Below are 16448 nucleotides of genomic sequence, written 5' to 3'. Positions count from 1 at the left end.
TTTCTTTTGTATAATTTTAGGATGAATCTTCAGGAGAAATTACATTTTACATGAAGGGTGCAGATGTTGCCATGTCCACTATTGTACAGTACAATGATTGGTTAGAAGAAGAGGTAAGAAAGAAAATCAACATTTACAAAAATTAATATTTTATAAAAATTTAAAATCTCAAATATATCAGATGGTATTGGGATATGTAGAAAGGACAATCTGAGGCAGTGCAGTAATGGATTTTGAACTTCAGTTATGCATATCCTGAATGGGTTTTAAGGGATTACAGCTATTTCCAATTCCTGAGTAACATACAAGAAAAGTGAAGCTGGTAGTAGTAGCAGCAGGACACGTTCCTACTTAAAACAAGGAAAGTTGTTTTTCATTGACTGACCTTTCACATAAAACCTAATTACTTCTGAGAAGTATTCTGCTATAAATCTTTTTATCCCCTGTTTGGTCAAAATCTGCGGTGAGGTATGATTATGAAACACAGACTTTGACAAGCATTGTGTCCAAACTATTTTTTTTACCACATTTATTAAACTTCAAATAAAATAGTTAGTGACTGAATTTCAAACCTGATTAATATTTTTCAGTATGTGTTCTAGTAGGTACCAGCAATCATCTTATTTTTGACCCTACATACAGCCAATATGTTAATACAATGATTACACCATGTATGTTCATAATGGTATTGGCAATATGAATCAATATCTGCTGCAGGGCAGTTTGATTTATTCGGGGACATGAATAAATTAAACTCCCTCAAGACCTAGCAAAATGTCATAAAAATTACTTTTGGCGATAATGATGCACAATTAATTGTAAAATACTTGTTTAATTTATTTAGCTTTATGAGGTCAAATCAATAAGTGTGTGCACTGGAGAGCCTTGTTTTTCATTAAGACATGCTCTTCCATGGCTATTTTTAATGTGTAGATGCTTTTCTGATAAGGGATACATTCAGTGAAAAAAGAAATTTAATTCTGTTATGTGCCTCAAAAGTAGTTTTAATTTATTTTAAAGCTTCAACCTAAAAGATATTTTCTTTAAGCTAGGAGAGGAGATCTAATTGACTTACTGATAGCAAACCACTTCATTTGGGAGACCTGAGTATAATTGCTTTTCATCCTGTTTGTGGCTTCTCCCAGAGTATTTTAAGAGTCTAAAGAAACACCAAAGCTACAGATGCACCATGTTAGCATACAGTAGAAATCATGAACACAGATTTGAATATTTGCATGACTGTTCTGTGCTTTGGTTCATTTAGTGTGGTAATATGGCACGAGAAGGACTGCGCACACTAGTGGTTGCCAAAAAATCACTTACTGAAGAACAGTATCAAGATTTTGAGGTATGAAAGGAGTTATCTTGTGCTTATGATCATCTTGTGCTTATGATCATGTTTAATTACTTCAAGGAGAACATTCCTCTATTTTATTTTTTAAGATTACAGAAAAAGATGATTCATATTTAAAAAATAGATAATTGAGGTATTGTCCACAATCTGTTAAAGACTTTGTCATTCATTAATGATGGTTCTGCAGTCATATGTAGGGTCCTGCTTTATTATTGGATTGGACAGTGTTTTCCCAGAAGCTAATGTAATGTTATTTTTGTAGGTTCAGCATGACCTATAAAACCTACTTGTTCTGAAAGATAAGGCCTTTCCTCCTTCGAAGCTGTGATGCCTAGTTCTTAATAGTTCTTCAGGAGGCATTCTCTTTAGGTGCATTGTCAGAAGAGCCCTGTATAACATTGGGTGTAAAGTAAAATTGCTCCTTTAGTCTTGTTCTTCATTAAAAATATATAAAGACACACATTTAGCCTAATGGATCTATGCTATCACTGAGTAGTAGACTGAATGTATACTTTATGAGTCGTAGCAAACTCTAAGTGGTTTTGTGTTTGGGCGAACAGAGTCGGTACAACCAAGCAAAGCTAAGCATACATGACAGAAACCTGAAGGTTGCCGCTGTTGTAGAGAGTTTGGAGCGAGAAATGGAATTACTGTGTCTCACTGGAGTAGAAGATCAGCTGCAAGCAGATGTTAGACCAACTCTAGAGATGCTAAGGAATGCTGGAATAAAGGTACTTAACACATATTGCTGACATAACAGGTTATCATTTATTAACTTTTTAAATCAAGACATAACTTATATTTATCTGTATTTAGGTTCTTTCAAAGTAAGAAATGTGTCAAGTCCACAGCACATTCTGGGCAGGAACTAGCAGAAACAAACAAGACACTGTGTGCAAAGTTCCCTTGCCTACAAGGTTTCATCAATCTCAAACTTACTTCTGTAGGAAAACTACCTATGGATAGATGTATGTGTATCTCAGTCATTTATCCCCAGGCTGTCTACAGTAAACTGTCCTTGCTGACACTGACTGACTTTGGCACAAGATTTGTGTGACAACAATGTTTTCAGGTTTGGCGCTTGTAAGGAGTTTCAGCAAAGATCAAAACATGAGTTATTTGAACTAGAATTCAGAACTGCCCTTGGAGTTTGTTCAGTTCATGTTAAAGGGATGGCATGAAAAGCCATGCTGAAGAGTTGGTTTGCTAGACACCTATCAATTGCACATATATATGCACATAATGCATATACAATTTATTTGAGGGAGGGTTTCAAATAAATATATGAACAATATATGAACCATATATGAACAATCTGAGGGGAGGGGGCAAGATTATAAACATTTTGCTTTAAGCACAGCCAAGCTCTACTCCAAATAGTTGTAATGATTTGCATCGGTTAAACTGAGTCGGACACAGTGGGATATTTTGCATACGCCACTTGTGCTGGACTTCAGCCCCTCCATTATCTGCTGGAAGGGCAGCTCAGGAGGTCAAAGCAAACCAGGAGAATTTTGGGATGCGATGACAATAATTTCCTTACACTGGTGACTGAGTCATCTTCCTAACTAGTTATCATACTAACAAACCTTCTTGGTGTTAAGGGGCTGAGAGAGCTGTCACACGACGGGAATATAACAACTTTATCCCTTAATCTTTACTGCCTCCTCAGTTCTGCGTGGTCAGTGGGCAGGATCTCTTTGGAGTGTTGGGACTGTAGCTCATGCTCCAAGAATTGCTGTCTCATGGCTTGGCTGCTGCTTCCTGAGACTATCACCAGGGTCACAGACTGTTGTGTTGCATCATTTTGCTGACAAATGTCATCTGTATGCTCACTTTTCTGATCAAGGTAGTATCAGGGCCATAGGGAAAGGATTTTATGCTTCCCCAGAGCTTTACTTTGTCTTCATATACATTGAGACATTGGCCCTTGTGAGAATGGAAGGAGAATGGAGCTGCAAAAAGTAAAGACAGTTCTTTTCTGCTTTGCATACTATTGCAGTAAAAACTATTAGTTAATTTTACTTTAAAATGCACAAGTCAGTATATTTTCTTGGATAACTTAATCCAAAAAGGTGCCAGGGAAAAGTTGGAGAGAGGTGTCATTTAGATTTGGAGAACAGACATACTAATGTCCAAAGAAGTAAACTCTTACATTTTTTTGCAGATATGGATGTTAACAGGAGATAAACTGGAGACAGCAACTTGCATTGCAAAAAGTTCTCACTTAGTGTCTAGAAATCAAGATATTCATATTTTCAGACCTGTAAGTATAGTTCAAACTTTTTTTGTTGGTTCATCAAAGGATTGCTAATAGCAGTGATGCTGTATTCAATTAGTAGCTGGCTGGCTGTTGAAAGTTGTTGGGTTATTGTACTGAGTGTCATTGTAATGGTCAAGCGGGTAGTACTTTGGTTGTTATTCAAGGCAGTAAAATGACAAAGCATTTAAGGGTGTTGTTTTCTAGAGCTGGTGATGTGCTGTTGAAATGTTTGTAGCCATGTGTGGGTGACCCAGGTTCAACACACATTTTACACCCTTCATAAGAGACATAGCAAGATACCTCTAAATAGTGATCTAATAAAGGGGTCTGTGTGAGGTGAGGTGCTGAGCTACTAAGAAACTGTCCATGCATTTAGGCTGTCTGAATGTCATTCTTGCTTGTTTTAGCATTTTCATTGATAGAACTCTTTAGACTCAAGCAGAATTAATCCTGAATGAAACTGTGAACATCTCCTCTGTAAACAGAGATCAAATTGATATGAGAAATTTTTTTCATGTCACTATATATATGTGCATTTTACCAACAGACTGTTTAAGTAATTGTTAGAAAAGTAAACTGAATCTTCTTCTATGTTTTATATGCATGCTATTCACTTGACTGAAGCCAAACAAAAATAGATTTTCCAGACATTGATTGATGCTGTGTGATCAGACATAATGTGTCTGTTTGTTCTAAATGAACCACTTGCACCTACAGAAATAATTATATGAATATAATTTACATGTAAATGTATTTTCTTTTGAAGCATCAGAATGGCAAATTAGGCCCTGCAGACTACTATTTGCAATTAAATTATTAATGCTTCTGATAAAACTTCAGATCAATTTTTGTTGACCTTTCCACATTGTAACACCACAAATTAAGTCTTCCTGAACAAAATGTATTTAGTTGAGTCAGATTTTTATTTTCATTACCTTGACTGGTAATAAGAGATCAGCATAAAACTGTGTTAACTTAGAATACGCAGTTTTAAATTAGTTAGAAAACACATTTATACAGAATTACTTCTGTGGTTATACTTGTTGCAAAGAAATAACTACTGCATTAATGTAAGAAAATATCAAGCACTATAACACTTCTACTGTAGTTATAAATTAAAACGATAAAACCTTTTGCTACTCTCTTTCCAAAAAGCTGTGTTTTGTTTTTAACAAAACTCTTTATTCTTAGAAGTTTCAGCTTCTATAGTTTGTAATTCTGCAGGTATTTACAAATTTAAAAAAAAATGCGTTCTGTTAGGTTGAAATGTAGGACAGAGAGGAAGATCACTGCTCATCAGTGTGCACAAGTGCTGACATCTCTTCATCTCTGCAATGCAGAAAGAATGTACTAGGCCAACACAGTCTGGTCTTCCTAACAGCTGTCAGACAAGGAGGTTTCTCTTTTCGTGCTTAATTGTGGAAAAGAAGGAAAAAAAATTCTGAATTGGGGCATGTGTATGAGTTTTTCTCTTTGCAGGGGCTTTTTAATGTAACTCAAATTTTATGGGTAGTAGAGCCCATCTGGAGAGAGAAAGGTTCTTTGAACTGCATCAGGCTGGGTAGTTGTGGGTCAAGGACAAGACTTCATATTCAATGTCATTAAGATTCATATATCTTAGAAGTTATTTAATCAATGTGATCTGTTGACAGAGACAAAATTAAAAGTGTAATCAGACCTTGTGTTTTATTCTGTGCTTGGAAGTTTGTCTAGCATGATACCTCTAAAATACATTGATATTTATTGGGAAAAAAATTAAAAAGAAACAAACAAAAAACCCCGCCAAAAACCACAAAACAAACAAAAACTCCCCCACCACCACACCCAAACCTGCCAGTCTCCTCAAAATCTGATTATAATTTCAGTTTTTCATATTCTGTTTATAGTTCAAAACCTTCTAAAATGCATTTAGTAACATTTGACTGTTTTTTGCACTTCACAGCTGGGCTTTTCTGAAGCAATTATGTAAATTTTTAAAATCTATGATGTAATTCTTTCATGTTATGCCTCTTGATCTTGTCTTCAGAGTCATGCAAGATCCAAAAGGATTAGTACTAATGAGCATCTTTATGTCCCTTTGAAATCTGTGCCTGGTTTTCCTTCCTGAAACTGAAGGAACAATTAATAGGGACACTTTATATTATTCTAAGAGCATATTTTGCTGGTTAATAAACCAAAACAATTGAGGTTTGCTTGGGAAATTTTTATATTTTTCTCTAGACCTGCCAGGATGAAAAGACTCAGGCCAGTTCAAAATTCAGATATTTTAATGTCATTAATTCAGCACTATTTTAGCCCTAGCAAACTTTGGTGAGGAACCATTTAAGCTGCCTACATAGATTTTACTTGTTTGAGGATTACTCTGTCAATTCACAAGGCTTGAGGCTTATAGTAAAATTCCATGGGTATTAGACTTGCAATGGGATAAAACCCTTGAACCAAGGCTTCTGGGTATGAGTTCTCAAAACTTGATTTGTTTAGGCAGGGATTTTTTAAGAATGTAACAAAATCTTTTAACTGAGTGTTTTTTATTGAAGGTTGTCACTCGAGGAGAGGCTCACTTAGAACTAAATGCTTTTAGGAGGAAGCATGACTGTGCCTTGGTGATATCTGGGGACTCACTTGAGGTAAAAACTTGGTTTTGGTCAAATTATTTATAAGCTTATGGTCAGAAAGTAATGTATCAGCATCTTCACGCTCTTTTTTCAACTATTTGCCCATACTTTTAAGTAGTCCTTAGAGATACTTTTGCTTATCACTGAGTGTGAATTAGATGATATATGTTGTAAATGTTACTGGGTTTCTACTCTTCTGTACAGTAACAGAAATGGAATTTGTGTACAGCATGCTTTAGTACTGTCTATTCTCTTAACATCAAAGAACTTTGCTGCTTAATCTTTTTGATTTAAAAAATAAAGCCACAGTCAGGAGAATCTTTCTTTTTTTTCCTTCCAGTTGGATGTTGTACATGGAAAACATCATAAAAAAATCTTAATACTGTGTTTTTGTGTTGGGCTACATGTAATAATATTTAATTGTAAATAAATCCAAGCATTTTTTTCCCTCAGGTTTGTCTGAAGTATTATGAGCATGAATTTGTAGAGCTGGCTTGTCAATGTCCTGCTGTGGTGTGCTGCCGATGCTCTCCCACCCAGAAAGCCCACATTGTGAAACTGTTACAGCACCACACCGGGAAACGCACGTGTGCAATAGGTAACTCTGGGCACAATCCTCCTAGGAAAATCTGTAATAAATGTAAGCAGCAGGTGGCACCACAGAGAAATAACTGAAACAAAACCAGAGAGACCTCTTTACCAACCTTTACCAGCAGCCAGGTATTGCATAGTTATGGTGCAAAATGCCATTCCATGAGAAAGGTATGGTTATCTTCTCTATTCTGCAGGAAAGTCTTGATTACTGAAGTAATTAATCATAAGTCATAGATTAATTGTAAGAATTTAAAGGCATGTAAGAGGTTTCTCAAGTACTGTAAGGCCAGGAGAATAAAACCTCTGAAGAACTGAATATTGCAGTGACATTTTCCAGGTGATGGAGGAAATGATGTCAGCATGATCCAAGCAGCAGACTGTGGAATTGGAATTGAAGGCAAGGTAATGTTAACAGTTTCACTGTGAAATGTGTGTCACATAGAAGCCTAGTAGAATGTGATTAGAAGCTTTATTCTTAAACAACAGTGAATTGATCATTTCCAATTAAAGTATTCTGCAAGATTATAAGAATGCTTAGTCTTTAGTATTTTTGCTTGTATGTCTTCTGCTTTATCTTTTTAAAAACAGGAAAAATTGTAGTTGTTTCTGTGTAGCATTTACCTGGAAGAAGCAAGAGAAGCAATGAAACTTATTTGTTACAGCACACTGCATCTTAGAATATTCACTAAAAATTGTCGTGTCTCATTGTAGGGTTGATTTTCAAATAAGGCACAAACTTACCTTCTAAAATTAATTATTGCTTAGAATTTTGAAACTTGATATACATCTTTTACACTGGGCTTCATATTTGAAATATTTTTCTTTTTTTCTAGGAGGGAAAACAAGCTTCTCTAGCAGCTGACTTTTCCATCACACAGTTTAAACACATAGGTAGGCTGCTGATGGTACATGGTCGAAACAGTTACAAAAGATCAGCAGCACTTGGTCAATTTGTCATGCACCGAGGCCTTATTATTTCAACTATGCAGGTATTTAAAACTTTTTCTGAATAGTTAAAATCCCTATGTCTTTCTTTGAAATGTCACAAAATCTTAACTAACCAGTATTGTTATTTTTTTCTATATTGTATCATTTTGTATGTAGAATTATATTAAATAATTAATTATCTGCTTTTTCTAGGCTGTATTTTCATCAGTCTTCTACTTTGCATCTGTTCCCTTGTACCAAGGATTCCTAATGGTAGGGTAAGTCAAAGCAACAATAACAATTTCTGGTAATAAATACAGCAAACTAACCAGTTAAATAACACCATGGGCTTGCTGTCATCCATGTTTTCCATGCATTTATCATGGGTACACTACCAAAACCTGGGATGAGTGTACCAAGAGAAGTCACATTATGTTGGTTATGCACTATATGATGGGGGAAGTCTCATTATCACTTCTCTGGAGAGAGGGATCTGCATAGCCTTAGAAGATACCATAGAACTTGTGCACATACAGGGTGAAAACAATAAAGAAAATCTCCCAGACCAGACCAGCTTCAGCTGTCACACAGATTAATGTACAAATCTCAGTGAGAATCACAGGGTTTTGTGTTTAAAATGGAGCTGAAGCTACTGTGAAATTTCCTCCGAGTGTGCACTATCCAACTTTGCCACATAGATTTCCATTCATGTGAATATGTGCAGCATTAGGAGCACCTTGGTCACGTTGCAGCTGCTGGTTTACTAATATGGTCCCCCAAGTTACACAGCTGAGACCTGTGCATATGTTTGTGTTTGTCCCTGTTCTCTGTCCCTATGACCTAAGAGCTTCTTTTTATTCTCCTTGTAAATAGTAACAACTTAAATCAAGAGTAACTTAAACCTTAGTTAAACCATGGTCTAAATACACCAGACTTTGCAGAGGCAAGCAGCAGACCTCTCTAACAGGTTTGCAGAAGCTGTGATAAGTTCCAGGAAAGTACATGTGAAAGTGTGTATCTGGCATGTGTACAACAAAATCCAAAGCCACTTAAAGAGCTGTTAAGACTCTTATTCATCTACCTACCTTCTCCACATTGTCCAGAATATAGTGCCCTTTTTTAAATTCAGTTTTCATTCATCCATCTATAGATGAATTTAAATGTCAGGTTGTCCAAAGTGCAAGTGCACAGGGAGTATGGTAACAGGTGATAAGCTTGGGTGATAGAATAAAGAAATGTGTTTATTGGTTTTGACTGTATAAGACCTCTGTAACTTCTCACAACTGACAGCTCTCAGAACCACAGGAGCAGGTTGCATGTGAAGCTGTGTTGGTAAGCTGCCTAAGTACTGGGGAAAAGAATCAGTTTCATTTCTCTTACATAAACAGAATAATTGAACTCACTGAACTCAAAATTATGTCATACAAAAGTGTTAATGTGTGTTCTTCCTTTCTCCTAGGTATGCAACCATATATACTATGTTTCCAGTCTTCTCTCTAGTATTGGATCAAGATGTGAAGCCAGAAATGGCATTGCTATATCCAGAACTTTATAAGGATCTCACAAAGGTATGAATGTCCTCAGTGCTCAGCTACAAACAAATGCTAAAATTTCCAGTGTGCAAAACTGGGAATTGTTGCAATCATTTTTATAAGGTATTCCAAGCAAGACAGATTGCATAACTATTGCCAACTTCTGTACTATTAAAATAATCCACAGTACTAAACATTTCAATCATTTTTATTAATACATTTCTCTAGTCACCAGTGGCTGTACTGAAATAATTCAAACCTGAAGGTATGTTGATAAAGCAACCTTCACTCTGGCCCCAAAATCTCTCATGTGGAGTTATTTATGTTTACATTTTCACATCTTACTTTTCCATTTTAATTGGTAGATGAATTTATAGATTTATTTTTTCTTAACATGCAGAAATTACTGCTGATGTCTCCAAAAACTCTCTTATTTTAAATAGCAGATATTTATAACTGAGATATCTGAACTCAATCATCCATGGATACTGCTTTCTTTGTGTTTGCACATATTTGCAAACAAAGTTCGTAATTTTGTTACCCACAAGAGTGAAATAAAGCTCAAGATTCTGTTTTAATAAGCTTTTTGAAAACCACTTCTTCTCCATCCTTAGCTGTCAGCTAGGAAAGTTATGATCCAAGACAGAAGCAGACGGTCTTTTTTAGGGATAGTAAATTCTTCAAAGATGTTTCTAAAAGTTCAGAAGCAGACTCTAGTTAAAGACTCCAGTTCAAAATTTTCTGAGTCTTTGTCTTTTTAATTGCACTAAATTAGCTATTACCTATGTTAATCTGGGATCATCTTTTTTCCTCTGTTGGAGATCTTGGTTCTTTCTCTGCTTGAGAATCTTTGAAGTTTTTGAGATTTCAGTCCTTTATCAAACTCCAAAAAGCATGGCCTTCACCTGCTAAACAGAGTCATAAGCTTGCCTGTGGAAAGCTGTTCACAGAACTTGGAACTTGCTGCAGTAATGAAGAAGTGCTGATTCTTGCCTGTTCTAGATTGTTCCTTTTTTTTGTGGCAAAATGGCTGCTTTGTTTGCCACTTTATCCTTTAAAATGTGTATCTTTTCAACTCTTCAGTTCTAACATATTTCATCAGTACCCTCACAGAATGCAAGAGTCATATCACATGTACAGAATTTATTCTTTGATTTTTGCTTATATTTCGGTCTCTACCATTCACAATCAAAATATTTAAAATTTATATGGTAATAGTTACTTGCTGAAAATTTGCAGAAGTCATAAATTTATTCTGTGGAAGCAAATGGGCAGTTTATCCAACATTTAGAAGTTATTAGTAAATAACTGCAAATTTGCTTAAGGTTTTGGTCAGTAGGTACAATACTTTAGTTGTTTTGAAGATTACATTTTACAAATAAAAAATAAATTAATTTTTCTGTATTTGTCATTCTGAAAACCAGCCAGAGCATTGCAAGCTAAAATATCTCTTCTGCTTAAGGCCTTAACTTCTTACTCCCAAATTTAGGCTTTGTGCAATTTCTATACAAGCTTGAAATGAAGAATCATAAAAGCAAGTAGAAGCTTTGTAGCCTTTATCACTTCAAATACCACTTATTTTACTTGTAAAATGTTTCTCTAGCAATGAACTATATATGAGCTGAGTAGATTTATTTTTTTTAATTGTGTTTAACTGTCCTCTCACATGTTTCCCTTAGGGAAGATCTTTGTCATTTAAGACCTTCCTCATCTGGGTTTTAATCAGTATTTACCAAGGTAGGAGAGAGTCCTAATTTTGCTGAACTGAGAAATTTTTGTCTGCTATTAGCAATATTGTTTTTCAGCTGCAGGTTGAATTCCCAAAGCTTAGCGTTTCATCAGTAGTTATATATATTGCTTTCTGTTTATCTCGTAAATCGATATTCCTGTAGTGTGCCAGGCCTATTCAAAACACAGCATGATTGGTTTTTTTATTGGTGCATGTCGCCTAAAAAAGAACATGTTTTTAATTAAATGCTAATCCAGAAAAATTTTAATGAGTGCTTATCACATTGCATGTATTTACACAGTAGTTTTCTTTCATTGAATGACAGAAGTACTGTTGAAGAAATCTGAATTATGTAATCAGTTGAAAGTAATTACACTTTCAACAATATCTCATTTATTTGTAGTACTTGACAAAATGAGGTTAATTAACAGTTCATCAGATATATTGCACTAAAAGGTGTTTAATTTTCTAATAGCTTTATTTCTGTATGGCTTTACTTTGGTTGGCTTATTTCACATGTACAAAGTACAGTAAATATCCTTCTTTTAGAAAGATCAATGTTTTAAAAATTACTGGCCAAATTTTCATAATGAGCAATCAAACGTTCAGTGTGCAGTTGTAAAAGCTGGTACAGTGAAATTTCACTGCAGGGTGCCTTGCCAACCTTGTGTGCCTCTGCACCCCATGCAGGTGGTATTCTGATGTATGGAGCCCTGCTGCTTTTTGAATCCGAGTTTGTACACGTCGTTGCCATTTCCTTCACTGCCCTGATCTTGACTGAGCTCTTGATGGTTGCACTGACCATACGAACGTGGCACTGGTTAATGGTGGTGGCTGAATTCCTCAGTCTTGGCTGCTATGTGGCCTCTCTTGCATTTCTAAATGAATACTTTGGTGAGTAAAAGTACTTTAGCAAAGAACTGTTTTGTATCTTTAATAATGTTTTTCTCTTTCCTTTTTTTCAATGAAGAATAGGTGATGTTTTAAAATGCAGCTTTCTTTATAAGAAATATAATTGAGTACAAATTAGGCCCAATTAGTGTTGGGTTAAAATATTCTCTTACCCTTTTCTCCTAGAATTCAACAATCTTTATCCTGTTAGTATGGTATATCTAGATTATAAACTTTAGTCAAAACACTCCTGCCTTTTCCATCCTTGGTCTGATATTGACAGTCCAAATTGCATACTTTATATTGACTTTGAGATTTGCACTATTGAAAATAGATATGGTTTGTTAAAAGTCAGGATCTTTCGCTGAATTGGTGCATTATTTTGCACGCCAGGCCAAGTGGACCTCATTAGATCTAACTCACAAGGCTAAAATTGCTGAAGTATTGTTAGGAAGTGATGCAGCAGCCTAGAAGGGAAGATACATTATATAGGAGCCATTGCTTCATAATTATAGGAAGCTTGTATTAAGCTTGCTTTTCTTTAAGTTTTGGCATGCCATACTGTGCCTTAAGGTACTGATTGTTTACAGTTCACGAGATGAAAGAACATATTTCAACTGCAAATCTTACCAGTCAAGAATCTGAGCATCAAAATAATACCTATTTCTTCTTGGATCGACTTATCCTTTAGTAAAAATAAAGTATCTAGGTGTGATTTTACAAATGTAGCTTACAGAAATATACATAATAGCTTTAATTATACCTCACAAGGAGCAGAATCCAGCTTCTTCTCTGACTTTTAGGATCTGATGAGTACAGAGCTGGCCTTCTTCGCCTGTCATTTCACATAGCAGAATTGAGCCATTACATGGCAGTTTCTAGAAGTCTTACAATTCTGCCTTCACTCTGTCAGTTTCCAGGTGGTCAGTGCTAGGGTAGTGTGTGTGCATCATACCATCATTTATATAATTATTTATTTAATCAGTAAATGCTTCACTGCCTGTCCCAGGTGTTCTAGTACTTCCAAGATTTCTCAGGAGTGAAGAAACAACTCTGCTGGGCTTGGTACTTATTTTGCACATTATTTCAGGTTTGCCAGAGCACCCTTTTTTTTCCTCTGACACTGATGCACAGACACAATAATAGAGATTATTGGGTTGATTTTTGAATCTCCACGTCAAATTACAAATTAAAGGAACAAACAAGATCAGATACAGGTACTTGCACTTGAGTCCAGACTTCCAGGAACTTCATAAAGCAGAGCTTGCAGCTTCACCTTTGAAAGTCTGTAGTATTGGTGACAGCCAGTCCTTCCATCCTTTCTGATGTTGTTCTGTGAAAAACACTTTTAGATGAGGTTCACAAAGGTGTAGAAACCACAGGAACTTTGTTTCTTGCAAACTTTTCCATAAAGGGGAGTGTTTTCCTCTCTGTGCTTGTGGATTTGCTGGGCAAGCCCAAGCGAGTCCAGAAGCGGTTGCATGGCTTCTTGCAACCCAGGGACTTAACTTCACTATTTTTGTATTTGAGAGTACTGAAAAGGCTGCAGTTTCATGAGATTTTGTAAAGATGTATTTTATGTGTGTTACTCACCATTAATCTGAGAAAATGCCTTTCTTTTAGTCTCACTTCTGCTTAATGCTTTATTCTTATTTAATCTGTCCCATTATAACTGGGGGGAGGGAGCTTTTTTGTGTATGTGATGCAGCATAAACCTAAGTGATGGTTTGCAGTTCAAGATATGGAACAACTTTCATGGATCAGGAAAAATGGTCCAGACCAATAATGCTTAACTTCACTTGCAAATAAACTTATTTCAGGGTTTTTTTCAGTTTATTTCAGTGATGTTGCTTATAAGGATCATCTCCTTCCAGAGAAATTATATGATGACATGGCACTCAAATTAGAAAGGCAAAAATACCAAAGGCAAAACAGATACTGTTCTAGAGCTCTGACTCATGAAAGCAAACCAGTTTTTATGTTTCTGAGTTAATTGCACACAGTGGCCTTTTTAGGGTGTCTATGATAGGTTACACAGGCTTTCAGTATGTCTAAGCAGGCTTAGGCTAAAACTGCATAACAAGTTTATACATTGAAATTTAATATACTAAGTATTTTAATGAGCAGAGTTGGAGCAGGAAAGGATTTCTTTATTGCATTTTATGAAGTGAATTTTCATTCACATGATCAAGTTGTTTATACAGTAAATTATACCTTGAAGTAAAATGTAAGAAAAGTGCCAATCTATTTACAACCTTAAAACATGACCAAATATAAAATCTCTATGTTTTCAAAGTGTTTTTATTTAATTGCTGCTTAAAATAATCTGATTGACATGTGAAAGGCAATACTAATCCAGTTAATGCTACTAACATATTTTCCATCTCCTCTTTGTGTAGCTAACCTGTTGGAGTTTGTTGTTGTTTTGGGGGTTTTTTTTGCATAACTTTTGTATTTTCTGTAAAATCTATCCTTTCACTTTCCCTCTTTGTGAAACAGGTATAGGCAGAGTGTCTTTTGGAGCTTTCTTAGGTAGGTGAAGTTTAACTTTTCTTGAAGTTTTGGTTTGGCTTTTTTTTTATCTTTAAAGATTCACTCAGGAGTTGAGAATTTCTTAATATATGCATTTGTAAATAATGGGCAAAACTAAAAGAAAAAAATTATTGGGGTTCTCTGAGTTCTGGGATCTTTTCATGATTTTTAAGTATGATCTAATTATCATAAATAGGGTCAAAGAATTCATTAGCAAATATAGTATGTCAGCATTATTGTGAATTTTTTGTCATAAACAATTATCTTTTCTGTGTGGTAGGTAGCAATATCACTACATTTTTCCTTGAAATATTTGGGCTCTAATTTAATCTCTATAATTTTAAGAATCATTCAGCATAGATGTAAGAAAAATAATACAGAACAAAAGATCCAAACTGGTTGGGAACTTATAGCAGGTAAAAAACATTCTTACTAGTAAAAAAATAAGCTGAATTAACTTTTTATTATGAGAGAGTCGAGCTTTTAAACTGAGAATCTGTTTCCCCTAAAAGTTACTTCAGCTGCACAACAGTGTGAGGACCATAAAGGAACTCTGAAGTTCCTGTCTGAAAAAATAATTTGCGAAAGCAAAAGCCTGAGGTTAACTTTCTGTTGCTTTATTGCCCTTTTTTTTTTAAATTGGACAATAGCATAAGCAAACAATTAAGATACTTTCATTGACTTTGCACTGTGGAAGTTCCAGTTTCCATGTTACTGGCTCCCATTACTTATTTTCCCTTTTTGTTTCTGCAGATGTTGCCTTTATCACAACTGTGACCTTCCTGTGGAAAGTGTCAGCAATCACTGTTGTAAGCTGTCTTCCACTTTACATTCTCAAGTACTTGAAGCGCAAGTTCTCTCCTCCAAGTTACTCCAAGCTTACCTCGTAAAAGTGATTATATTCCTATGGTTTTTTCACTCACACCAGTCTGCAGATTACATATTCACTGTGCTTTAGTGTCTATGGATTCATGTTGGACTAAAGAACCTTAAAAAAACAAATCAAAATTCAAAAGGGATAATGTGAATAGAGCACAAAAAGAGGAGGAAACATCTGAGAAATACAATAACACAGAAGTACACTAACAACTATCAGAGATAAACTAAATTTTCTTTGTGTTGATTTTCTTTTTTTTCTTTCAGTTGTTATGATTATAAAATAAAACCAAATTACCTTTGATTTGACAATGCTTCTGAATGGTTTCATTGCTACTGTGAAGGATCTTTTGCTACTATAAAGGATTTTTTCCAACTGTGTTTATCTTCTGCAAGTTAAATTGAAACTTTTGATATTTATTACATAATTTTCCATCTTTAATTACTGTATGACTTCCTAATTCAAGCCCTTTCTTTTAATGTTTATATATGGAAAAGTTTATTCATCCATACTTACTCTAACAAACCTAATACCTGTAAATGCCTGTGTCTGTATTAGCAGCTATTATTCCTCATCAGACATTGATTAATATGCACTATTTGAATTATGTACTGATGTCTGCATAGCACAGTATAATTTTAGGAGCTGTTGTCCTATTCTGTACTCTCCATTTCTGGCACCAGTAAATTACAGATGTATGATGTTGACAGCAGTTCTTTAAATGCACATTACAGCCGGGTTGCACAAAAGCTGTTTAAAAATTAAATTATAAATTCTGTACATAATTCCACAGCACTTATTGATCTGTACAGATATCAAAACATGGCTGCTCAGTAAATATGTTTTAAAGTTCTTATTCATTTTGTATTTGTAAAACTGCAAATAGTGTCAAAGTACATTTCTATATATGAGAAGTCCAGTAAACCTTGTATTAGCTAATATGTCTAAATTGCCTTGTAATCTGTTTACTTAGGTTACTCAGGTAAAAGAAAATAAGAGGAACACATGAACATCATGGTAGGAAAATCTTTCATCTTCCAAGTTGTAAATGTTATGGTTTTATAACTTAGTTTGGGTGCAAACTTATAAAAAAAAATCAAAACATTTTTTGCTTGTAAGCTGTCAGAGTTGAGT

General features: G+C 35.0%; 1 protein-coding gene across 2 annotated transcripts in view; it reads left to right on the top strand.

Moving 5' to 3' along the window:
* ATP9B (ATPase phospholipid transporting 9B (putative)) overlaps positions 1-15327 on the top strand; it is a 138786-nt gene extending 123459 nt beyond the window's left edge. Inside the window, exons 16-29 of one of the 2 annotated variants that reach the window (XM_005420957.2) lie at positions 21-113; positions 1265-1348; positions 1915-2085; positions 3522-3620; positions 6155-6244; positions 6686-6830; positions 7164-7228; positions 7660-7815; positions 7967-8031; positions 9213-9321; positions 10965-11022; positions 11705-11908; positions 14405-14437; positions 15191-15327. In XM_005420957.2, coding sequence (XP_005421014.1) covers positions 21-113; positions 1265-1348; positions 1915-2085; positions 3522-3620; positions 6155-6244; positions 6686-6830; positions 7164-7228; positions 7660-7815; positions 7967-8031; positions 9213-9321; positions 10965-11022; positions 11705-11908; positions 14405-14437; positions 15191-15327 — 1509 coding nt within the window. The remainder of the gene's footprint in view (positions 1-20; positions 114-1264; positions 1349-1914; positions 2086-3521; positions 3621-6154; positions 6245-6685; positions 6831-7163; positions 7229-7659; positions 7816-7966; positions 8032-9212; positions 9322-10964; positions 11023-11704; positions 11909-14404; positions 14438-15190) is intronic. The other variant, XM_031056999.1, reaches the window with a different exon arrangement.
* Positions 15328-16448: the final 1121 nt, after the last annotated feature.

This window comes from Geospiza fortis, unplaced genomic scaffold (genome assembly GCF_000277835.1).
Source record: "Geospiza fortis unplaced genomic scaffold, GeoFor_1.0 scaffold104, whole genome shotgun sequence".
NCBI classification, from domain to species: Eukaryota; Metazoa; Chordata; class Aves; order Passeriformes; family Thraupidae; genus Geospiza; species Geospiza fortis.
The sequence above is the reverse complement of the archived record's forward strand: the minus strand, read 5'-3'. Positions and strand labels throughout refer to the sequence as shown.